Raw genomic sequence first — 26,230 nt, 5'->3', positions numbered from 1 at the left:
CCGATTCATACTCCTATTTTACCGCTGTTTCGGCGCTGTAGTGCCGAAATGATTTTGGCTCGTCAGAAATTTCAGTAGCACCGAAGAGCCGACTTTAGGACGGTACCCCCCCGAACCTCAAATGACGTCACATTGTAGGCTCTACAGCACCAAACCGACTTTTATTCGGCTCTAAAATAGGAGTATGAATCGGCCCTTAGTCTGACATAATGTTGCAGTCACACAGATAATGAAATGAAATGCAGATTCTTGTGGATTTACTTTATTTTGTAACAATTTACTTTATTCTCACTTTCTTTTACACAAAAAAAGCAAAGAAACAACAACATTGGAACCCCTTTCTTTTCCTCTTACAAAATACAATTGTTTTGTATGTAAAAAAAACATTTTAGAAACGCAAGTAAAACAAGTTAAAAAAGAAAAAAACCTTCATCTAAATATTTAAGTTATAAAATCTATAGATTAACATCATCTACATATTTAATTTAAATTAATGTGTTCATTTGGCAGCTGAATATGTTTTCCCCCCCTCAAATAGGCCAAACACAATAATAACAAATATTATCGTTAAGATTCAACTCCTCTGAACTATTAACTAATACAACAGGGAATGCAAATGAAGTGCTGACGTAACCTCAGTATGCTAATGAAATGCTGAGGACAGACAGACAGACAAGACAGACAGACAGACAGACAGACAAGACAGACAGACAGACAGACAGACAGACAGACAGACAGACAGACAGACAGACGGAGACAAATGCCTTTAAAAACAAACAAAAAGGCTATTTTTATTTTTTCAGATTTTGGCAGAAAACAGTGCCAACAGGACGACGTGACAGTGGATTGAAAATAGAACAAACAATAACAACAACAACAACAACAACAGAAACAAATGGAATGAATTGAGCAAGAATAAGCAGCACCATAAAGGAAAGAAAGCACCTCCCAGCATCCCACGCTGCTATCGAAGCACATTAAAGGAATACTTCACCTCATTTTGTTTTTGTTCCCGTTGCATTCCTGAGCCAATAATCCAATCCGGCAAAAACAAAACAAAAAAGTGAAACAAATAAAAATTAAATAATAATAATAATAAATGTATTTGGGTGAACTATTCTTTTAAGGGCAACAAATCCCTTCACATAGGCTACTGTATATATACACACATAACAATATAATAAAAGATCAGATATATTTATAATTAAAAAAAATAGTCAAATGACAAATAGTCAACGAGAACAAACGACAAACAGAAGAGGGAAAAAACCCCTCATAATTAATTTAATATGCTTCGTCAAAGATAACAGATCTACAAGTTCACGACGCGTGGCGTCCGCGCCACGTTTCGTGAGCTTGTAGATTGGCTAGCGATGTGGCTTCAAGCCACACACACAGATCATGAAAATGATGATGAAACGAGGGAACGTTGTACACTGCCGTGCGTGCGTGTGTGTGTGTGTGTGTGTGTGTGTGTGTGTGCGTCCGTGTGTGTGTTCAGTATTTGGGGACCTTGGTGTATTCTTCCAGAACGATGCTCTTACACAGACACATGGACAGGATCATCCCCAGCAGCTGAAAGACACACACACACACACACACACACACACACACACACACACACACACACACGTAATCATTAGCCAGTCATGATCGACCTTGATCGAGTTGAGACTTTAGAGCAGGGGTGGCCAAAAGGTAGACCGTGATCTACCAGTAGATCACAAAGGCTCTGCAGGTAGGCATTTGCCACTTGTATTAAGGTGTGACTTGATTGACATCAAAAAGGGCCTGCCAGCTCAAACCCACAATGCAGTATAGGCCTACTTTGCTTTTATTAGTATTTCATCACAAACGTCGGTAGCATTACAATTACAATAACTGAGTTATACCAACAAAAGAAACACCAATTCAAAAACTTTCCCCCTGTATTTCCCCAATACGTCATCGTCACTACTACTTTCAGCAATTTGATAATATGTTTTTGGTGGGTATAGATCTTGTTGGAGAGTTGAGCTCGTCATTTTGAAAGTAGCTCTCAAGTCAAAAAAAGTGTGGCCACCCCTGCTTTTAGAGCAACCACAGTTACTGCACTTATGCAGCCAATAAAAAATAAAAAAGCCCAAAAAGCACTAAGGCTTGGTTACATCAGGTATAAAGTAAAAGGAAGGAAAAAACGTGACAACCGTATGGAAAAACGGGCAGAAGAACTGGGAGGCGGAGGCGCGGGTGGTGGCGCTGCCCGGAGTCAGTGACGTAGATCCAATTCCTCATGGGGGCCAGCTGGGCCCCCATGAGGAATTGGACCTGAATATATATATATTCGCCTGGGTTCGTCCCGTTTGTTTACCGCACCAGGTCGCGCCGCGACCGTTCGCGCAATTCTCGTCGGCTGCGGTAGGCCGTGCGGGCCCCCGTGACGATTATATAAAAACATTTCGTCTCTGCCCCGGAGTGATGTAGAAAAACGAGTGATTTGCTACTTCACTGTGTATCGTTGCTCTGGTTGGGGGTGAAATACAGGGAACACGCACTAGAGGGAGCCAGAGGACTGTACTCGATTCAATTAAATGCAAAGGAGCTTTATTGCCATGAGAAAACGTATGTTTACATTGCCAAAGCAGAAGTGGAACAAATGTATTTACAAATAAATATTGGATATAAATAGGAATTGAATAAAGGTGTAAACAGAGCTGTGTTACATTTTAGACCATCTTGTGAAACTATAAAAAGATTGTGCATTTTCTGTCAGAGATAGTTATACAATTCCATATAGATACGTCAGCTTTATACTTTTGATAAAACAGTGTACCAAACAATGGTTTGAATTCCTTAAGTCGCTTGTATTCCATTTGACATCCTATTCTCCTGTCACAGCAGCTCACAAATCTCGCTGCTGTGTTTGCACATTGTTGTACTTCACCCAACAGATATGAGAGTTTTTTGGTCATTAGTCATGTTTTCAAACTCTCCTTGGATGATTGTAATCTGTGGAAAGTATATGTCTCTGATGTCTTGGTACAGTGGACAGTATGTGTCTCTGATGTCTTGGTACAGTGGACAGTATGTGTCTCTGATGTCTTGGTACAGTGGACAGTATGTGTCTCTGATGTCTTGGTACAGTGGACAGTATATGTCTCTGATGTCTTGGTACAGTGGACAGTATGTGTCTCTGATGTCTTGGTACAGTGGACAGTATGTGTCTCTGATGTCTTGGTACAGTGGACAGTATGTGTCTCTGATGTCTTGGTACAGTGGACAGTATGTGTCTCTGATGTCTTGGTACAGTGGACAGTATGTGTCTCTGATGTCTTGGTACAGTGGACAGTATGTGTCTCTGATGTCTTGGTACAGTGGACAGTATGTGTCTCTGATGTCTTGGTACAGTGGACAGTATATGTCTCTGATGTCTTGGTACAGTGGACAGTATGTGTCTCTGATGTCTTGGTACAGTGGACAGTATGTGTCTCTGATGTCTTGGTACAGTGGACAGTATGTGTCTCTGATGTCTTGGTACAGTGGACAGTATGTGTCTCTGATGTCTTGGTACAGTGGACAGTATATGTCTCTGATGTCTTGGTACAGTGGACAGTATATGTCTCTGATGTCTTGGTACAGTGGACAGTATATGTCTCTGATGTCTTGGTACAGTGGACAGTATGTGTCTCTGATGTCTTGGTACAGTGGACAGTATGTGTCTCTGATGTCTTGGTACAGTGGACACTGGACAGTATATGTCTCTGATGTCTTGGTACAGTGGGCAGACGGTTAGGAAGTGTAGCTCAGTCTCTACCTCGTTTTGTGTGCAGTCTGTCTTCTCTTGGGAACCAGGTCTGCCTATAGGCGGCCTTTCTCAATCGCAAGACTGTGTTCACTGACTCTATATCGAGTTAATGTTTTCCTTAGTTTTGGGTCAGTTACTGTGCTCAAGTATTCTGCTACTGTGTATTCTCCGTTTAGAGCTAAATTGCATTCCATTTTGTGTTGGTTTTGAGTAGATCTTTTCCAGTGTGTGAGATACGTAGCTTTCTTTTTGTTTTCTTATGATTTGGTTGTATAGTCCTGTTTGTTTTCTGTCTGGTGGTTGTGCTTGTGTTAGTCCCAGAACTAACTGGGACTCTCTGGCTCTTGTTTATTTACCACCTTAACCCATTGAGACGGAGGCTGATTCGAAAAACGCCTTCTTAATCCTGACCCAAGACAAACGCGCGCACACACACACACACACACACACACACACACACACACACACACACACACAGACACGTACCTCTATGACAGCTACACTTGCACAGATACCCAGAATAACTCCACAGTTCTCCAACAGCCAGCCTTCCACACTGTGCATACATCCCTGGAGGGGGAGAGAGAGATGGAGAGAGGGAGAGAGAGAGAGAGAGAGAGAGAGAGAGAGAGAGAGTTGTTACAGTTAAGGACTGTGCACACGGAGCATGCCAACTGTAACAATAAGCTATAAACGTCATACAGTTACTGTGTGTGTGTGTGTGTGTGTGTGTGTGTGTGTGTGTGTGTGTGTGTGTGTGTGTGTGTGTGTGTGACTGCGCGCGTGTGTGTGCGTCACCTACCGTGTCATAAACGGGGACGTCCGCCGACAGGTGCTCACACAGGCCGGTCTCCTTCACGTCGGTTCCAGGCAGACTCGCGTTTCGACACGAACACGCGTAGAAGATCTGAGAGCTGTTCTTGATGGCCGTGTTCTCCGACCAGTTGCCCGGCCCGGTCCAGCCACAGCACTCCATCTGTTGTGTTCAGAACCGTTCGTAATAGTATCACATTAACCCATTCTGACCTGAGATCAGATTCAAAAAATGTCTTCTACATCCTGACAGTTTTCTGATTTTTCAATAGCTAAAGCATGACATGATGCTTACACCAAAAGAGTGCCCAAAATGGGTTAATACAACAGGTAGTTCCCACGAAGCAATCTGATTGGATAGGCTTTATACATGCTCTAACCGTCTAACGAGTCGTGACAGCGCACAAAATAATAATAACCATAACCAGTAAGACGCCTGTGGGCGAGAAGCGACCTCCTAGGTGGGGTTGGCAAAAGGGCCCTTTCTGTGTGGCAGTAATCCTTTGTCTAGTTCTCATTGGATAGACAAGAGAACCAGCCCAGTTACCAACAGCTATAGAGAAAGAACGCCATGGTCGGTGGCCATCGAGAAATTACGGGGTCGTCCAAAAAACATTTGTCATCGTCGTCCTTCATTTTGTCCGCACCACTATGCCGCGCCATGCTCGACTTATCCCTATTCTCAATGGCTTCTAAAGAGTTGGCCTTATAGTGCCAATGTATTTTAATATAATTAACCGAGTCCTCGGCTTGATATATGCCCTTTATATGCTAATGCAGCCCTATATCCTTTCAGACGCGGTGGGTGTGTCTTGCTAATATGGGGTCTACAAGCTTCCGTCTGAAGGACATGCAGCCTGTCTCAGCCTGGGAATCAGTGGCAGTTGTGTCATTATTATGAACGGAGATGATGATGATGATGATTATGCAAAGGGATAATCATGTATGACGCGGCGGTAGTTGTTGGTAAATCCTGCCCCACAGGATGACTAAAAGACTGAGGCGTAAGCCGGGGGTGTGTCGTCATCGCCGAAGGGGGTTATTTATTTCTACACTCACCTTTCTCTGGATGTAGTCCCAGGTGTGTTCAGTGGTTCTGTTGACGCCAGTGTAGTTCACCAGCATGTCCTTTATGATGTTGGACATCTCGTGTTTTAACTGTAACGAACACGCACGCACGCGCGCGCACGCACACGCACACGCACACGCACACACACACACACACACACACACACACACACACACACACACACACACACACACACACACACACACACACAAACACACACACACACACACACAGCTTTATTACAGTTTCTTTGAATGCTTTTCTTTTTTTAAACCGTGACCCTAAATCTGCATTACACCAAATGTATAAATCTATCTCTAATCCCAAAAACAGAACTACTAAATGCCTAATCCTAAACCTGACCCTAATCTGAATCTTTTTTTTTCTTTCCTTCTAATTGTAAACCTCTAAACATATATTTACTATATATACACACACACTATATATTTTTTTCAGCCATAAAAAAACCTTTTATCTTGTTGTGAGCACCAGGGCAATGGTCCTCACAATGCAGTGTTGTTTTTGTTTTTTTTATCCCACGATTTTGTAACCCAGTTTTCTTTTCACCCAGTGCCAATTATCTAATGTAATCCTGGGCGCTACACTTCCTCTGCCAACCTGGGGGGGCAGCGGACTGACCTCATGCCTCCAACAGTGTTGTTTTTGGCAGCATTTTGTTTTATAGTTTTAGTCATAGTCTTTTGAATAGTTTTCCTTTAGTTTTAGTCACATTTTAGTCACCAGGAATGTCTTGGTGTTAGTCTAGTTTTAGTCAACTAAATATCATACGATTGTAGTCGACTAAATCTACGGCTGATCTCTTGTCCACTATAGTCCCTTCCTAACATTTTAGTCTAGTTTTTATTTGTTGACGAAATCGTCAATATATTTACTCTTAGTTTTAGTCACCATAGCTTAGCTTTCATGTAGTTTCCATTTAGTCGTCGTCAGTGACAAAGGGTAGTCGACGGACATTTTTCGTCTTAGTTTTAGTCGACGAACACAACACTGTTACAACGTCTCTTTCTCAGATTCTACTGCATATGCAGATATGCTATTATTATTATTATTATTATATAAGTATAGTAACATGGACGTGTTATTGGATTCTAATTGTGCATTTAGCTGTCGGAGGTAGTTCGTTATACATCCATAAAGGAAAGGTTAGCTTGGGATAAACATTTGAAACAAGTGACAGCAGTATTTCAATGTTTTGCATTCACTTGGTATAAGTGAATGCAAAACATTCTCTCTCTCTCTCTCCAATACATTTAATAGAATTATTCTCGGTTTGCAACTGAGGTTTGTTCTACAGGCAGAAAAACCCAACCTGGTCTGAAACGCACATGTTGCACAACTACTGTGTGTGTGTGTGTGTGTGTGTGTGTGTGTGTGTGTGTGTGTGTGTGTGTGTGTGTGTGCGTGTGCGTGCGCGTAGCTTAGTAACAGAAGCCTCGCCCTGATCTGGGAAAGGGCACCACCCTGCCCTGTGGTTAACCTTAGCAGCGCGCACGCACACACACACACGCACGCACAATACTTGAGGTCATAAAAAAAGAAAAAATAATGTGGCAATTTTAACCATAAACCTAAAGCTGAAAGGTAGCATATCTCTACAAGGCATAACTCTGAAATGCCTAATCCAAAACATAACCCCAACCTTTCCCTCATTGAAAACGTATTTAAAAATATATTTTGAAACCATAAACCAAGCATTCTACTATAGTTGTAAGGCAAGGGACATTTAACCGTGTATGTTCTCATACATACAAACAATATTCTTCATCAGGTCAGGTGTACGTTCTACGTGCTGCAGTGTGCGCATGTGGCCAGTAGGTGGTGGCGTTTCACCACAGAATGATTTGTGCCAGCGTCTCAGACAAAATGAATGGCTTGATTATTATGCAGAATTGTCCTATTGAAAATCATTATAATAAGAGCATGGCAGTGCTGCCCCCTTTCATGACAAAGACAGGCCCCGGGAAGAGAATTCCCCATTCATTCTTTCCTATAGACCTTTCAAAAAGTATTTATTTATTTAAAGACATTTAAGCCTCGGGACAAAGCCAACTCTTGTTGTGACAAATCATGACAACAAACAATGTTTTGGGCCGTTGTACCCTGCCCTTGTTTTTGTTCTTCTTTCTAATTATTTGATTGGCCCAAAACGTGTTTATTGTCATGATTTGTCACAACGAGCGTTGGCTTTGTCCGAGGTTTTAAAAGATCTTTAAATATATACTTTTTGAAACGTCTATGGGGGAAAAAAGATGAATGGGAAGTTATCGTCTGTCGTCGCGGGGGCAGGACTGCAACGCTCTATTGGGACGGTAATGATTATTGCATTAATGTGCTGTTAGAAAAGTGGGACTGGTTTGATTGACTTTATGTTTAACCTATAATAATACAACACGTATTTATGGCTGAAATTGGCAACCCACTGTGAGAAATGGGGAGACCGCTGTGAACAAACACACTATGGATGGAAATGATGATTACTATCACAATATGGATGCAGTGTTGATTTCATTGACTAAAACTATGGCGGAAAATGTTCAACGACTACCTTTTTTCACTGACAAAAACTAAGATATATAGTAAAATAAGACTAAATATATTGACAATTTCGTCAACAAATAAAAACTAGACTAAAATGTCAAGAAGGGGAAAGGAAAGGAAAGGTACTATGTTTACCCAGGGTAACTGGACTATAAGCTCAAGAACTTGTTTACAGCCAGGCCCTGCTCATAGAACATTTCATGGTAGAGGTTCAATGCCTTGTTCAAGGGCACTTCAGCGGTAGTCATTTTAACGTACCGGTCCGGGGATACGAACTAGCGACCTTCCGATATCAAGACCGCTCCGCAAACCGTTCGGCCACCGCTGCCTCAATACTAGTGGACTAGTGGACAATCCAGTCAAAGTAAAAGACAAGTCATTTTAAACTTGGTTGCATGCTGAGAATAGCCGATCTACAAGCTCACAACGCGTTGAAGCGTAAAATCAGTCATTACGACAGCATCATGGCCCGCCAAAGTACATTTTAGTCGACTAAATCAACTGTAGATTTAGTTGACTAAAATATCATGATATTTAGTCGACTAAAACTACACTAACACTAAGACATTCCGGGTGACAAAAATCTAAATTTGCTGCCAAAAACAACACTGTATGGATGGCAATGATTACACACACAATATGAAGCTTTCACAGTTTTTTAGGGGGGGGGGGGGAATATCACTTAAGTACATGTACTTAGTGACTTTACACCACTGGTTACATCTAATGTCTTTCCTGTTCACTTTTCACATCACTTTAATTTGATTGGCTCCACAGCATAATAGCTTTGTTTCATTGGCTCGCCAGCACACATGAAGGTGTCAAATGTGCTAGTGCTGAGCCAATCAAACAAAGCCACATGGGGAAACGGAACAGGAAATGAGTATCACACCTTCTAGAGAAATGGGACTACAGGTCTACACAGGCCGCACACGCACACACACACACACACACACACACACGCATGTACACACGCACACACACACACACACACACACACACACACACACACACACACACACACGCAGTGAGCTAATGTTAGTTCCTCCGGAGAGGTTCTAAAGGCCACTTGTTTCCTGTCTCACTTTCCACACACACGCACAGCTGTTAACGAGTGGAGGAAGATGGTAACAGCTGTGTGACAGACAGACAGACAGACAGACAGACAGACAGACAGACAGACAGACAGACAGACAGACAGACAGACAGACGGGCGACTCACCCTGTCTCTCTGGAAGTAGACCATGACTCCGGCAGTGACCTGAGCGATGAGGATGAGCAGCAGACACGTGAAATACTGTGAAGAATATACATACAATAATAAACGTGAGGTTTTCAATATTCAACGGAGCAACAGAGCAAGTCACCAGTTGTGCTGCCAATGTGTAACTCTGAGAGTGTACAAATGGAACCAAATGGACCCTTACAGGTCTGTAACTCTGACAGTGTACAAGTGGAACCAAATGGACCCTTACAGGTCTGTAACTCTGAGAGTGTAACACATGGAACCAAATGGACCCTTACAGGTCTGTGACTCTGAGAGTGTAACACATGGAACCAAATGGACCCTTACAGGTCTGTGACTCTGAGAGTGTAACACATGGAACCAAATGGACCCTTACAGGTCTGTAACTCTGAGAGTGTAACACATGGAACCAAATGGACCCTTACAGGTCTGTGACTCTGACAGTGTACAAGTGGAACCAAATGGACCCTTACAGGTCTGTAACTCTGAGAGTGTAACACATGGAACCAAATGGACCCTTACAGGTCTGTAACTCTGAGAGTGTAACACATGGAACCAAATGGACCCTTACAGGTCTGTGACTCTGACAGTGTACAAGTGGAACCAAATGGACCCTTACAGGTCTGTACGGGCTAAACATGTAGGAGTTTACACTGTGCGTGTGTGTGTGTCTAGCTGTGTGTGTGTGTGTCTGTGTGTGTGTCTAGCTGTGTGTGTGTGTGTGTGGCAGTAGGTCACAGTCATTAGGGGTAAGTAGGTCAGAGTGGTTCTTCTGTGAACCCTTTAGTAGCAGAGGATTGGAATCCGTCGCACGCACACACACACACACACACACACACACACATATTATGCAAATTAATTCGCATTAAACTGGTCCTGGTGCAAAATGACGAAACCGGACTGACAGAATGCAGTTCAAACAAATACACACACACGTCACACAATAACAACGGTTATGATTGGTCAAGGCAACGACAACGTCATCTCGTCCATCTCAACTGACGGGAAAACGTGGGCGAAAACAAAACAAAACTGAGGTTATTGTGGGTTTAAACCACCGCTGTGCTTTCGGCTTCGTCCAGCATCTATATATACAAACACAATGTGTGTGTGTGTGTGTGTGCGTGCGCTCACCAGGCCCAGAAGACAGCGGATCTCGTAGATGGCTCCGATGCATCCGAAGAATCCCATGGCCATGGAGAGAGAGCCCACTGCGATGAGGATGTAGGACGCTACCTTCAACGTGTTGGAGGACTCCTCTGCACACACGCACACAGACGTGCACACACACACACACACACACACACACACACACACACACACACACACACACACACACACACACACACACACACACAGGATGAGGTCAACATTAGACGCCACTAGTTGCTAGTTGTGTACCTTATTTTTATCCCACAATTATTTTGTAACCCATTCTTCACCCGGTGCCAGTTGTCTAAACTGTAATTACCCAAGCCCCCCAGTTGGACATAGCGCGTGGAGGGAACACGTTCAAAATAGTTCATTTCCCCTCCGTCAGTTTTTTTTTTTTCCTTTTTGTTAGGGTACCTACCCTCACAAAAGAAAATCACACCTGTGTGAAGTGAGAGGCGCTAATATATTAAAGTCTAACTCATGTTTATTATAGGTGATGTAAATCAAAAGGTGCCAAGACAAACTACTCTTTATTGTTAATGGCATTTAATGTTTGTGTTATGGACAAGATGACGTGAATATTCCCTTCATTGTCAATGGCGTTTAAAACAAACATTGAACTAAAAAATAAAAAAAACATTAAACCTGTATAGCGCCCCTCAAAAACATACAAACAAACTCAACACAGAAAGGACATTTTAGCTGCGAGGGGACAGCACTACTGACTGTGCCAATGTGCACCAAAATGTCGAAGTGTCCTTTGAGCAAGACACTGGAACCCCAACTGCTCTCGATGAGCAGGTTGGTGCCTTGCATGGTTCCCTCCCGTCATCAGTGTGTGAATGTGTGTGAATGGGTGAACGTGAAATGACATTGTTTACAATGCTTAGCAGAAAAGCGCCTTATAAATACGGTCCATTTCCCCAAGATAAAAGCCGACTTGAAAATCTACTCTACATTTTATAGCATGTTGACTGAACACCTGCGAGCACTGTGACGGATTAAATATGTTTTCTGCTCTTAATTGATGAACTAATAAAATTAACCAACTAATTAAAGAAGTGTTCTCAGCTGTGCTCCCATGAACTCAAATGTAAAGCTGTCCTCGCGTTAACTTGGGAACAGAGCATTCTTCTTCAAGGTCGTGCCCCGATACCGTGTGTTCTTGGCGTTGGCCCCGGTGACACGATATGATCTCCGTCCTACATTCGTGTTAATCTGCAACGTACAGTAGATTTGATAAGACATGTCTGTCCATTGGCCTAGTTTCTCCACTTCTCTCTCCACAACCTATTTTCCTACAGCTCAGTGCTTTATATACTAGTGACTTTTCGGTTTTCTCTCTACATCACGTGGTTGTGGGGTCCGGAGACCCCCAGGAGTCCTTGAGGGAGTTCCAGGGGGTCCCCAGCTAATGCTTGTAGGTAGGGACCTACCGATATTTTTTTACTATTTAAAAAAAGCCTTTTAAAACAGTAAAAACTTGCATATTAGTTTCGGGATAAGGGTGGCACAAGATGGAGCCCTGTTTCTATTTGCTCAGACACTATATGACGTAACATTCTCCATTCATTCATCAAGTCAAAGGGAATTTAATGTTTGTGTAGGACAAAGTTTGTGCACACACACACACACACACACACACACACACACACACACACACACACACACACACACACAAAAAGCTGGATATAGGAGGGGCTAGCTGACAACAAACAATTAGCCAACATAGGTGAAAAATATGCGTATCTGTATTATATATATTTATTTAAGTGGTTATAACCATTACGACCACAGCATCTATGGTTTAATGCGTCACCTTAAATAAGCAGTATTGATGTGATGTGACACTGATACAGTAAGTAACACACCGAGTACACACAGTGATGTATAGGCCCCCTACAATAGACCAGAAATATGACTGTCATGCGTAGAAACATTCCATGATCTTCTATGAACATTTCAGAGGTTTTACCCCCACACACACACTCTCTCACACGCACACACACACACAGTTGAGAGGCCCAAGCAGAGGGGGGCAGATTAATGTCTCTCTGTGGAGAGATTTGGATGTTTTGAGAGGAGATAGCTAGCCCCGAGATAGAGTAGATATAGCCTAGCGAGAGGGGTCCGCTGATCATTTCGACATCCCGCTATTCCCCCAACCGCTATATGTTAGTGAGAGGCTAAGGATTATAGGGATATTATAGGGTTGGTTTACTTATAATGTGGCCAGTGGGAATTAATTATGACATGGCTGGCTGCACGCCTGAGATAAGAGCACATATTATTATATCCTGAGTCCTTGTGTGATATATCCGAGGCCTTGGGGGGGGGGGGCTCCATATATGAAGACATCATCCACAGACCTCCCCACAGCAGCCAGGGGTGGACTGGCCATGATAGGACGCACCGGGCATATATCCCCGGTGGGCCGCGAGAGTAGGGGGCCGCTCAAGTTATGATAAAAAAATAAAAACGTTTTTTTTGACAGGCCAATAGGCGGCATGAGGCCACCAGGAAAGGTCCGGGCGTGCTTGCCATTCTGCCAGTGCCATACGTGATAATTTCACTGTACCTGGCTGTATCAGTGAGTGACAAATATACCCTCTTCTTCTATCTTGAATCCTTTTGCCAGCATCATTCTTGTGAGAGCAACAAAGGGTTGTGTTTGTGTAGTTGTCCGTTGGTTTTTGTATCATTTATGTTGTTCTGTAAAAGTGGTGGTATTATAGGGCTTGTTTGTTAGCGGTTAGTATACCGCTAACCCGGGTGCCTAAATTTGTGACTAAAACTAAACTCAAGAGACGACTAAAACTACAATAAAAATAAACTTGCTGCCAAAAACAACACAGAGCTCACAGTTATAAAGGACTTTGATCCAGGAGCTGTACGTGTCCCGCAGAAAGTGCTTCATGAGATATCATCGTGTCCATATAAGCTCTTATACACAGATAGCATTTATTCACACACGCAACGTTGGACCGAACACCGTGTTCTTTGCACAAACGCCGCGGCTGAAACATTGTAATGGACTATACTTCTCATGGCTGTGGTGACGAGACTCACCGCCAGGTGCAGGTCGTCAGTGACCGGGTCATCATCAGACACAGCCGTGCAGGAGGGTCAAACGAGCAGCCAAAAGTTTAACCCATTAAGACCCCTGAGGATGTGCTTCTATAATAATGTCTTCTACTTTTCTGAAAAGCGTATATGTTTCTATATCAGTGGTTAGGGCCATGGACCCCAAATAGGCTATATATATATACGTGGAATATATATACACCCTCAAAATATATTGTTTCAGGGACCAGGGACCCCCATGAAGCAACTAGTGGTTTATAAAAGCACACTTAACCAATGTGTTCAGAAACAGCGATAATTATTTGAGACACACATACAGGTATTTCGGTGCGTATAGCCCGGCGTGGTCAAATCCACCATTATTGTTTAGGCCTAAAGACCATTGGAATTGCATTACGGAACCTCAAATTTTTTTGTTTTTTCTTCGTCCTAAAGCAACACTATATGATAAAATATTGTAGTGTCTGGGACTGCAAAAACAGCAGCAGCAACATAAGAGATAAAAATTTGAAGCTCAAATGGGACTTTTTCCTTGTTCCCACGAAAAGGAACCGGAGACATATATACGGGTATTTCAGAGCGCCAACGTTTTTTTTATACCGAGCTAACACGCTTGGCGCGAGTCCGTCAAAATAGTCAACTGACGTTCAAAAACTGAAAGGTTTAATGAAACTATACAAAAACTAGGAATTTTCACCGAAAACCCTGACCTTTGAAGACTTCTGCACCGGTTTCAACCGGTTTCAACTGACTGTTTAGCCCCATTTCAAAATGGCGCCGACCTCGTCCTGAATGAAACACATATGCGTGACTGAGTGACACATGTGTGTAGGCAGAAGAAGAACCAAAAATCCAGTCTATCAACGTCACAACGCGCAGCTACTTTTAGGCGTGACACTGTATATAGTATGATAAATAGGGGCATTCATTTACACACAAACAAAAAGAATGAAAAGAAAAATGACTGTTGAAATATGGAAGATACAAGGTTCCTCCTGCCCAACGGCATTGACACATCATCTCTGTCGGAATAATGTCCAAAACTGTACTGAATAAAAAAATAAATAAAGCTAAGCTAAACTAAACAAGAAAGCTCAACCTTGTAGAATGTTGAGATATATAAGAGGTTAATGCCCGACAGTAACAATAACATACATGCAGACAGACACTGTGTGAACATTATACGGCTTCACCAGCACATAAAGTCTATTTCAAGAGGTCACTGTGTATACATACACACACCCATGTACATGTGGACACACACGCGCGCGCACACACACACACACACACACACACACACACACACACACACACACACACACACACACACACACACACAGAGGGCTGGGTCTCTATAGGTTACAGGCCGGTACTGTACAGGCGGTGCGGTCCCTTTGAAGATAATTGAAAAGTCTGGAGCGTGTATTTGGTGCCCCACCTCTTTTAAGTAGAGAGCATGCATGCCGTTATAGTGCTCCGTCTATGGGTGGCTGGTTGGTTCTCAAACCTTTTCTGGGACTCGAGGAGTACACGCGGGACACCCCCTATAAATAACCTTTTCGTCCACGGTTGGCACCCCTGCATTTTACTTTATATATATATAGCACCTTATATTTATGTCACATTACGGTATACGGAAATACCGTGAGTCCTTCCCCCTTAAAGGGACACTTCACCCTTTTTGCAAAAATATATATGTTAATGACGTTTAGAAGCTTTAGATCACTTTCCTGGGGGTATTTATGTGTGTAATATGTGGTTTTAGATATTTTAGATTGTAGCAGTGAGCCTGTGTTGTCTCTGATGTCATGGACACTGGGCTCACTTCCTTCCTGGACTACATGTTGTCTCAGTAAGACAGCTCTCCCCCCCTATCCACAAGGAGGAGCAGTGCACCAAAGAATTATGGGAATTGTAGTCCAGGAAGGTAGTGAGACCGCAGTGTCCATGACATCAGAGACAACAGGCTCACTGCTACAATCTAAAATATCTAAAACCACATATTACACACATAAAGACCCCCAGGAAAGTGTTCTAAAGCTTCTAAACGTCATTAACATATATTTTTTTTGCAAAAAGGGTGAAGTGTCCCTTTAACGGTTAAAGGGACACTTCACCCTTTTTGCAAAAAAAAATATAGAGTTTTTCAGAAAACTGTAATGATTTACAAGACATTTTGTAGAATCTGGTCTCAGTCCTAAATGGGTTAAAGTTTAACCCATTTAGGACTGAGACCAGATTCTACAAAATGTCTTGTAAATCATTACAGTTTTCTGAAAAACTCTATATGTCAGTGGTTGTCAAACTATTTCATGTCAAGGACCACAAAAACTATATGTAAGTGGCCACCGACCCCCATCTGAAAATATGTTGTTCCAGGGGAACCCCCCCCCCCCCCCCCCAGAAGCAAAGATTTAAGTTTAAAACATTTACTCCGAAAGAATATATATATTCAAAAATGTGCTCCACATTCTCACCATTTTTCAACACAACACAGACACAACACAGAATGCTGGATTCTCATTGGTCAATCACTGAATTCATCGCTTTTTTCCCCCCCAAAAAATGACCGCTGAACAGCTGAACTCAATAACCGACCGCTGTCTAATCAAAGACTCCGGAGCATCTAGTGGCTCAAATCAATACATTTTTGCTAGCAGAACAGAGTTGTGAATCAATATATAAAAACTGCAACAGTGCAGCACTATCTCTCTCTCTCTCTCTGTTTCTGGCACAACAGCGCCCCTACTTAAAGTCACATAGTCACACACATACATAGTCACGGACATTGCTGTTCCTTGGAGTGGTTGCACCGCTCAAAAAGTGTCAAAAGGCGATCTCACGACGAGAGCCCAAGTAGGTAAAAGGCTCCAACAGACGATCTCGGCATAATCTGAGGTACAGAAGTGACACGCTGGAATCTTTGTATAGGATCAGCCATTTCTGCAATTATTTGAGAGACGCTTAATCAGCAACTTACATTTTTTGAGGAGCGTCAGCGCCTCCTATAGTATATATACAGGTTTAATGTTCGCCTTTAGTTCAATGTTTGTTTTGTAAACGCCATTGACAATGAATAGAAGGGACATTAATGTACGTCACCACGTTCCTCATTGCGTCATATTGTCTCTTTAGTGTTAACGGCGTTTAATGTTTGTGTTGGCACCGTCTAACATGAGTTATATATATACTTTAATATATTTAGCACCCCTCACAGCCCTATAGACCTAGTCTGTCCCTTGCGAATGTACATAGCCATGAATACACCTGCTCTATATCGCAACACTAACGCTTAAATAACAGATCTACAAGCCCCACAATATGTTGCAACGTGATGTACGCTTGTACATCTGCTGGTTCGAAATAGAGAGAGAGAGAGAGAGAGAACATATGAAGGGACCATGTACAAACCTAAGTGGTTACACGTCAAACAAGAACAGTTCCCCGACTGTCCGGCGTGCGTGCGTGCGTGTGCGTGTGCACACGCGTAGTAGGGTTTTGGGTCCACTGGGACTGCCTCCAAAATAGAGAGTGTGTGTGTGTGTGTGTGTGTGTTTTGTTTCCATGGAAAGTTCCATTAAGAGGGGCAGGATTGAAAATGTCTGTGTGGCCCTTTAAGAGACCGACTGTTTGCTATTACAAATCCTACTTTAAACACGCGTGCACGCACGCACACATGCACGCACACACGCACGTCGCACACACACAAAGTATAGTGTGGACATAATATATATATTTTTTAGGAACAAATGTCGATCTACAAGCTCACGCTTGAGAATCTCGTAGAGCGGCTATTTTACTGCATAAGCTACAATACATAATAAGGAAAACTCTACCACCCTAAACTTAACCTCAAAATACCTAATCCTATCCCCGCAAACTGAATCTTGTTTCCGATTGTAAAAGGGTCTATAAAATGATGTATTTCTCAACCGTAAAACAGAGGAGGACCAGGGAAATGGGGAGGGATTTGGTCCTCACAAGTATGGTAATACAAGTGCACGCACGCACCCACGCACGCACGCACGATACAAATTATATACACACGCGTGACGGTGAACATTACAACCACGACGTCGCGTCCATCTCATCGTAAACACTTTAGATAGCAGATCTGCGTGCTCGTTATATGGCCTGTCGAGAGCACATGTCTCACATCTGCCGTTTTCTGCCATCAATCGTATACGGTAAAGTATATAAGGGGACTTACACACTTAATCAGACCAGTGTGTGTCCAGTGGAAACCTCGTATGAATCTGATCTCAGGTCAGAATGGGTTAAAGGTTGGTCTTCTAAACACAGAGCCGGTGGTGGAAAGTAACTAAGTACTTTTACTTAAGTACTCTACTTAAGTACAATTTTGAGGTATTTGTACTTTACTTGAGTATTTCCAATTTACAGTACTTTTACTTCCAACTCCACTACATCTCAGAGACGAAATTTGTACTTTTACTTGACTACGATTATTACTAACTTACTTTGGCGATACATTTTGATTAGAAAACACACATTAACCACTTCAACCCTGTAATTTCGGCCATTTGAAAATAGCCGATCGGCTATTTTCAATAGATTTTGTACATATTTTGAACTTGTGAAACGGGACATTCTGCAATACGAGTACATATTGTACATTGAGTACATTTTGTTGCCGATACTTTTGTACTTTTACTCAAGCACATTTTCAATTCCGTATACTTTTACTTGTAACGAAGTGGTTCTCTAAATGGCAGTATTGGTACTTGTACTCAAGTAAAACAACCGAGTATACTTCAGTAATGTGGAGAGACGGCACTCTCTGCAAATGTCCTTTTTGTCTCTCCGACATGTTTTTTCCTCCCTCACACACAGACCTCCATTAACCCATTCTGACCGGGCACCCATTTTGGTATTAGCATCATGTCATGCTTTAGCTATTGAAAAATAGCAGATCTACAAGCTCATAGCGCGCCACCGAGTGGCGCGCTACGAGCTTGTAGGTCTGCTATTTTTGAAAAATCGAAGAACGACTGACATTTTTAGAATCTGATCTCAGGTCAGAATGGGTTAATCAGACCAGTGTGTTGTCCAGTGGAAACCTCGTATGAATCTGATCTCAGGTCAGAATGGGTTAACCTTCAAATGGTTCTCGAGGGAGAGGCTTTTTTTTGCAGAGCCTCATGGGTGTCGACGGTCGCTGAGGGGGGCGCTTGTTTTACAGGTTACGGTATTTGTGAGGTTAGGGTTATAGGTTTAGGCATATAGTTTTTGAGGTTATATAACCCGCCCGGGCCTACTAGTCGTAGTAGTAGTAGCTGGCGCTGTAAAACAAGCGTCCCATCAGCGCCCATCGAAACCCAGGTTCTGCAAAAAAAAGGTGGGCCCGGTTCCTTGAGCCATGTGGCCCATGAGTCAGAGGTCATAGGTCGGGAGACCATCTCCTGTTTCTGTAGTAGTGTGAGGCAGCTTGATGTGTAGTATACCAGTGTTGTTTTCGTAGACTAAAACTAAGACGAAAAATGTTGACGTCGACTACCGTTTTTCACTGACTGAAACTAAATGGAAACTAAATGAGAAACTAAGCTATGATGGCTAACACTTAAGACTAAATATATTGACACTTTCGTCAACAAATATAACCTATAGACTAAAATGTTAGGAAGGGACTATAGTGGACAAGAGATCCAGTATAAGTCATTTTACACTTGGTTTGCGCTGCGACGCGTTGTGAGCTTGTAGATCAGCTATTTTCAGCAAGTGTATAAAATCTGTCATTACGACGGCATCATGTCATTCCATGATGACTAAAACTAAATGAAGTTTCAGTCCAAAGACTATGACTAAACTATGAAATATAAATTTGCTGCCAAAAACATCACTGCGATGTACCACTTTTTTTTACTTCCTGACACCTATACCCATACGACCTACGACCGAACCAGAGCGTTAGCAGCCCCACGCCCTATTCATTTCAATAGAAGGTAGTGGTGTAGAAGTTTAGCCTATAGCCTATAGTCCCGGACCTCAAATCGCACGTGACGTCATGAACGTCCGTCCACCTCCATGAAAGTGCTGCAATTACATATTTCGCCAGTAGGTGGTGGCAGCTTCAACGTTGGATAGCCTTACTGGGGGCTTGACCCCATACCCATAACCTGCGTATCGGTCGATACAGAGTCTAGGACAGTATGGGCTCTCGAAGTGAGGTCCAGGAACAACCTGCAGGGTCCCTTGAGGTGGGGGTTCCTTCCACAGACCTTCAGGTCTGTAACTCATACAGTATACAACTAGAACCGAATGGACCCTTGCGGGTTTCTATACACTCTGAAGCATTCAAAATGGCACAGTAATTGATTACTGTAAATTAAATATCATAAACTATATGGTATCATACACTGAACGATACCAGCATTTTTAGGCAGTATACAGTATACTGGTATCGGGAAACAACTCTAAGTACAATTACACCCCCTGGACATGAAACTACTGTACTGTAATTTCACAGGGACTCCCCCCTAGTCCAACCCTTGATGCTGCAGAGTGCCAAGCAGGAAAGCAGTGGGTCCCATTTTTAGAGTCTTTGGTATGACCTGCAGGGCTGGCACGAGGAATGGATCACCAGACCTCCCGGTCTCAGGGTGACGGACGCTCTATAAGACGCTCTACTATAACCACTAAGGTCACGGAGCAACCTTGCAAAACCTCCAGGTTCAAGGACAGTACCAGGGCCGTATACGGCGAACATTCGTCACAATGATAGAAGTGACATTTTGTCACATTGATAAGGACTGCGGGTGAAACTGCGAACAGGGCGGATCTGTCAGGAACAGGGAGTTTTATGTGTATATGGGTGTGTGTGCGTGTGTGTGTGCGTGTGTGTGTGTGTGTGTGTCCGTGCGTGCATGTGTGTGTGTGTGTGTGTGTGTGTAGGGAGGAGGAAGCAGACCTTACTGAAGAATAGAAAAGAAAACATAGTCCATGCACCCTAAACGGCCCCGGCTATCAAACACAATGTAACGGTATTAGAAACCGTGAAAACATTTTTAGATTTTTCTTTTTAGCTCTAAAGCCCTAAACCACACCAAAGGGTCAGGTGGGGGGGGGGGGGGGGGGCAACATGTTTTTTTTTAAGGTAGACCACACCAATGCAACTCATTGAGTTTTGCATTGGTGTGGTCTACCTTAACCCATTCTGGGCGGGGAACCCCCTTTTTGGTGTTTTTTTTAACCAAGCATTGTGTTATATACTTTAGCTATTGAAAAATAGCAGATCTACAAGCTAAAAACAGTTATGTCGCGCACGCACACGCACGATACTCAGAGGGACAGTGCCCAGAAGTCCCAGTACTTCTTGTGCCCACCATGAGGAACAAGTTCTGAGGCTATACTCACTCCCTGTCTGGAAACGACCCTCAAAGTTCTCAGTCGCCACCACTGATTTCAGTCGTTTGCATAATTCCGTGGTCCCTAAAGCCTTTCGAATTTGTCACTATGTTTAGTCCTAATTAGTTCTATAGTCCTCACAGCTTTAATAATTGAGCTTTATTTAGTTTTCATCAGTGAACAAAGTAAGCCGACGGACATTTTTCATCATAGTTTCAATCGGTTGAAATCAATACTGATTTGTAACATTTTTGTGTGTGTGTGTGTGTGTGTGTGTGTGTGTGTGTGTGTGTGTGTGTGTGGCCCACCCATGCATACACGCATTCATACACCTTTACATAGATTGTGTATCACACACACACGCCATGGCCATGGTCCTCCCTATATATATATATATACTGTGTATATATATATATGTGTTTATGGTTACCGGTATGTCTGTATCATAACACTTGCCTATATAGACGCATTTTCAGACAACGTCGCAATGATGAGAAACTGTAGGCCTATGCACTCGCATGGTCAAAAGAAACCGACCGCTCATTAGATGCAGTGTGAAAGTGGTCACACAGCACTGATGTGTCAAAATGTATCCCATCAAACTTCCTCGTTCCGTTTTCCTCCCCGTGTGGAAGAAGAGGGTTTAGGATGGATGTTGTTTACATCTCGCCAGTGATGTATCCCTGAACGTGTTCAGTGAACGATGGATCGTTCACAAACCCCGTTCATGTTTTGGGGGGTAAAGGAACTGAACGTACTGTTGTCCTGCTTGATGAATGTCATGAATGAACTGAACGTACTGTTGTTCCGCTTGATGAATGTCATGAATGAACTGAACGTACTGTTGTCCTGCTTGATGAATGTTATGAATGAACTGAACGTACTGTTGTCCTGCTTGATGAATGTCATGAATGAACTGAACGTACTGTTGTCCTGCTTGATGAATGTCATGAATGAACTGAACGTACTGTTGTTCCGCTTGATGAATGTCATGAATGAACTGAACGTACTGTTGTCCTGCTTGATGAATGTCATGAATGAACTGAACGTACTGTTGTCCTGCTTGATGAATGTCATGAATGCCAATTTCTGGCATGTGTGAATGGTGTGCTCTCACAGTTCACTTCCTTCAAGACTGTGACAGATTTCCATAGAGCTTTCCCAGGCAAAAACACAGCTATAAAACACCCCCTAAAGAGGCCTTGATATGTAGCGGGAAAACCCACCAATAAGCCCAAATCCGACACAAAATTAACACATCTTTCTCAGCCGTGCAATTTCTCTGGAGCGTGCAGCGCATCACTGGATGATGATGTGCACTGGGCTGGCGCTAATCCACGCATAGCGGAACATGTCCCTACCCAAAACACTGAGGTAAACTTGTTTGATTAAACATAATGTGCCACACGTACTGGCTGGACACGTACTCCGACTGCCAAGAGAGAGACCGGCAAGTGTGGCAATGGACTGGATGCCAGAAGGTGGAAAGAGGAAGAGAGGGAGGCCAAAGAAGACATGGAGACAGACAGCCAAGGAAGACCTAAGCGAGATGGGTGTCAGCTGGCACGGAGCAAGAAGGGTCGCCAGTGACCGGAATAAATGGAGAGGACTCGTCGCCCAATGTTCCAATAGGAACGGGAGGAACTAAGTCTAAGTCTAAGTAATGTGCCACCGAAAAATAGCTTCCAATAGCTTGATATTTTTTTGCGCTGACGACTCGAGCGACATACACGATCGGGCCAACAAAAGACATCTCCCCACTGCACAATCTGAATAATTCTTCATCGTGCGACGTGGTTGCATTCTGAAAATAGCTGATCTGCGTTGTGAGCTTGTATTGTATTGAGCATTGTGAAGTCAGAGTGACATGCCTATATATGGGCGTATCGGTTTGTTTATGGTTATGTTGGAGTCAGATTGACATGCCTATATATGAGCGTATCTGTTTGTTTATGGTTATGTTGGGAGTCAGAGTGACATGGCTATATATGGTCGTATCGGTTTGTTTATGGTTATGTTGGAGTCAGAGTGACATGGCTATATATGGTCGTATCGGTTTGTTTATGGTTATGTTGGAGTCAGAGTGACATGGCTATATATGGGCGTATCTGTTTGTTTATGGTTATGTTGGAGTCAGAGTGACATGCCTATATATGGGCGTATCGGTTTGTTTATGGTTATGTCTGAGCCAGACTGATACACCCGCTGGCTGGCCTGTCCTAGGACGAGGAGTAAGCTTCGAGGACATTTGACCATGTCGTGAGACAGCAACTAGTCGCTGTAGTTGCTGAACATTACTACATTCAAAATGTGGAACCTGGACCTGTGGCTTTAAACAGACAACACCAGAGTTGATTGACTTAAAAACCTCTCTTTAAGTCTCAAAAACATACGAGTAAAGTAATTGGAGAGCCAACCAGTGCTGCGCGATTCTTAACTCAAAACAATGTAGTTAAATGAGATCGCATAGGCGTCTGAATGAATCTTTTTCGGACTATTTGCGCAGCACTATCCTGTCACATTCGGAGGAGACCTCTTTGTCATGGACCGGTCAGTCTGCAGCTTGCTCGATTGTCCTCCATGTCCATCCGAGAGAGCCCAGCGCAGCCACCGCAGCGCAGCCGCCGCCTCAGATCCCATCTCTTCCAGAAGTAGGGCCCGCGGGGCACCTCCTCAGCCAGAGCCGGCGCGGCCATAGAGCGCTTGGCCGCGCCGAGCTCGGCCTCCAGCTCCGCCACGCGGCCGTCCTTCGCAGCCGCCTGAGAGCGAAGGGCGTCAGCCCGCCTCGCGGCCTCCCTGACCAGCCGTCGCAGGTCACACTTCTCCCTCTCCACCCGGTCCCTCTCCTTGGCCAGCGCCAGCTCGTAGTTGCGCATGAAGCCTCGCTGCTGATCTTCTCGGCTCTCCAGCGTGGCGTACAGCTGTCGCATCTGACGCGCCATGTCCGACTTCTCCGCTTTCAGCCGCTCGCGGTCTGCTTTCATGGCTCGCAGGACTTCCTTGGCCCGGCACAGTTCCTGCTCCTTGTCGACCCGGCACAGTTCCTGCTCCTGGTCGACCAGACGTGTCCTGAGCTCAGTCTCGGTGGCAGAGAGCATGCTAGGAGAGCAGCTTCCTGTCTGGACCTCCTCCGGAGTGAAGAGTGAAGAACAGTTAAACTCTTCTTCCCGTTGGGGTGGTGATTGGGACTGTACTTCTCTCTGACATTCTGAGGTAATTATCTCCTCTTCGTCCTGTCCTGTGGAGGTGATTGGGACTGTACTTCTTTCTGAGGTCATTCTCTCCTCTTCTTCCTGTTGGGGTGGTGTTTGGAGCTGTACCTCTCTCTGACTTTCCGAGGTCGTTTTCTCCTCTTCTTCCTGTTGGGGTGGTGTTTGGAGCTGTACCTCTCTCCGACTTTCCGAGGTCGTTTTCTTCTCTTCTTCCTGTTGGGGTGGTGTTTGGAGCTGTACCTCTCTCTGACTTTCTGAGGTCATTTTCTCCTCTTCTTCCTGCTGGGATGGTGTTTGGAGCTGTACCTCTCTCTGACTTTCTGAAGTCATTTTCTCCTCTTCTTCCTGCTGGGGTGGTGTTTGGAGCTGTACCTCTCTCTGACTTTCTGAGGTCATTTTCTCCTCTTCTTCCTGTTGGGGTGGTGTTTGGAGCTGTACCTCTCTCTGACTTTCTGAAGTCATTTTCTCCTCTTCTTCCTGTTGGGGTGGTGTTTGGAGCTGGACTTCTCTCCGACTTTCTGAGGTAATTTTCTCCTCTTCTTCCTGCTGGGGTGGTGTTTGGAGCTGTACCTCTCTCTGACTTTCTGAAGTCATTTTCTCCTCTTCTTCCTGTTGGGGTGGTGTTTGGAGCTGTACCTCTCTCTGACTTTCTGAGGTCATTTTCTCCTCTTCTTCCTGTTGGGGTGGTGTTTGGAGCTGTACCTCTCTCTGACTTTCTGAAGTCATTTTCTCCTCTTCTTCCTGTTGGGGTGGTGTTTGGAGCTGTACCTCTCTCTGACTTTCTGAAGTCATTTTCTCCTCTTCTTCCTGTTGGGGTGGTGTTTGGAGCTGTACCTCTCTCTGACTTTCTGAAGTCATTTTCTCCTCTTCTTCCTGTTGGGGTGGTGTTTGGAGCTGGACCTCTCTCCGACTTTCTGAGGTCATTTTCTCCTCTTCTTCCTGTTGGGGTGGTGTTTGGAGCTGGACCTCTCTCTGACTTTCCGAGGTCGTTTTCTCCACTTCTTCCTGTCGTGGAGGTGATTGGGACTCTACTGCTCCTTGACCATCTGGAGTCGTGTTCTCTGTTCTCTTCCACACCATCTCTGCATCTTTCACCTGATGCAGTCCCGAGGTGAATGCTTTGGTCTTAGAAGGTGGGACTTCTAAGGAACTTAACTTTGAGGCTTTCCTGGAACCCCGCAGTCTTTTCCAAACAGAAGTCATTTGGTATTTAAATCAATGAGAGACAAAAGTTACGTTCTTCTGAAACAAAAGGACACAATCCACTGTCTCTGCTGTGGGCTTGTGATGCTACAGAGTGATGCGTGTCATCTAACTCTCTCTTTTAACACGTGTGCACTTGTGATGTCAGAGTGATGTCAGAGTGTGTCATCATCTAGCCAACTCTCTCTCAACACTTGTCATTGTATGTTGTCCCAAAGTGATGTCAAGAGTGTGTCATCATCTTACCAACTCTCTCTCAACACATGGTGAATGCATGTTGTCCCAGAGTGATATCAGAGTGATCAGGGCTACATAATGCAAGTATTGACAGTGCATTTGCAGAGTAATAATTATGTCAATAATTAGACACCATAAATAATACACAAGACACTTATGTTGCACTTATGTTGCACTTATGTTGAACCGCCAATACTATACTGTTATGCCCATATATGGAGATACATGATGTCATCGGTATATGCCCATAGACGGCCATATATGGTGGTGTGTCGGAAAACAGAACGACGGACTGACAGGTTTTTCAGGTTTTCATAGTAATCCGTGACCTATACAGTCGCAAATTACAATCTTTAGTTACTAGTTACTTTGTAGATAGATTAGATTATTACAATCAGCATGGTTCTGCAAACTGTAGTGATCGGTATAGGAGAGGATTTCAGGGCCTGTCCCCCGGCCCTACCGCACCACACACACTTTCACTCACACACACAAAGTACCCCGTT

General features: G+C 43.7%; 1 protein-coding gene across 1 annotated transcript in view; it reads right to left on the bottom strand.

The window, feature by feature from the left end:
* Positions 1 to 252: 252 nt before the first annotated feature.
* Positions 253 to 26,230, bottom strand: part of cd82b (CD82 molecule b) — a 46,194-nt gene continuing 20,216 nt past the window's right edge. Inside the window, exons 4-9 of the mRNA XM_080761792.1 lie at positions 10,606 to 10,730; positions 9,448 to 9,522; positions 5,657 to 5,755; positions 4,587 to 4,760; positions 4,271 to 4,354; positions 253 to 1,575 (exon numbers count right to left, since the gene is read on the bottom strand). Of these exons, the coding sequence (XP_080617918.1) occupies positions 1,498 to 1,575; positions 4,271 to 4,354; positions 4,587 to 4,760; positions 5,657 to 5,755; positions 9,448 to 9,522; positions 10,606 to 10,730 (635 nt within the window). The 3' untranslated portion in view covers positions 253 to 1,497. The remainder of the gene's footprint in view (positions 1,576 to 4,270; positions 4,355 to 4,586; positions 4,761 to 5,656; positions 5,756 to 9,447; positions 9,523 to 10,605; positions 10,731 to 26,230) is intronic.

The sequence above is a fragment of the Protomyctophum bolini genome, assembly GCF_963924005.1.
Source record: "Protomyctophum bolini genome assembly, chromosome: 4".
Taxonomy (NCBI): Eukaryota; Metazoa; Chordata; class Actinopteri; order Myctophiformes; family Myctophidae; genus Protomyctophum; species Protomyctophum bolini.
Note: the sequence above shows the minus strand (reverse complement) of the source record. Positions and strands in the feature narration are given on the sequence as shown.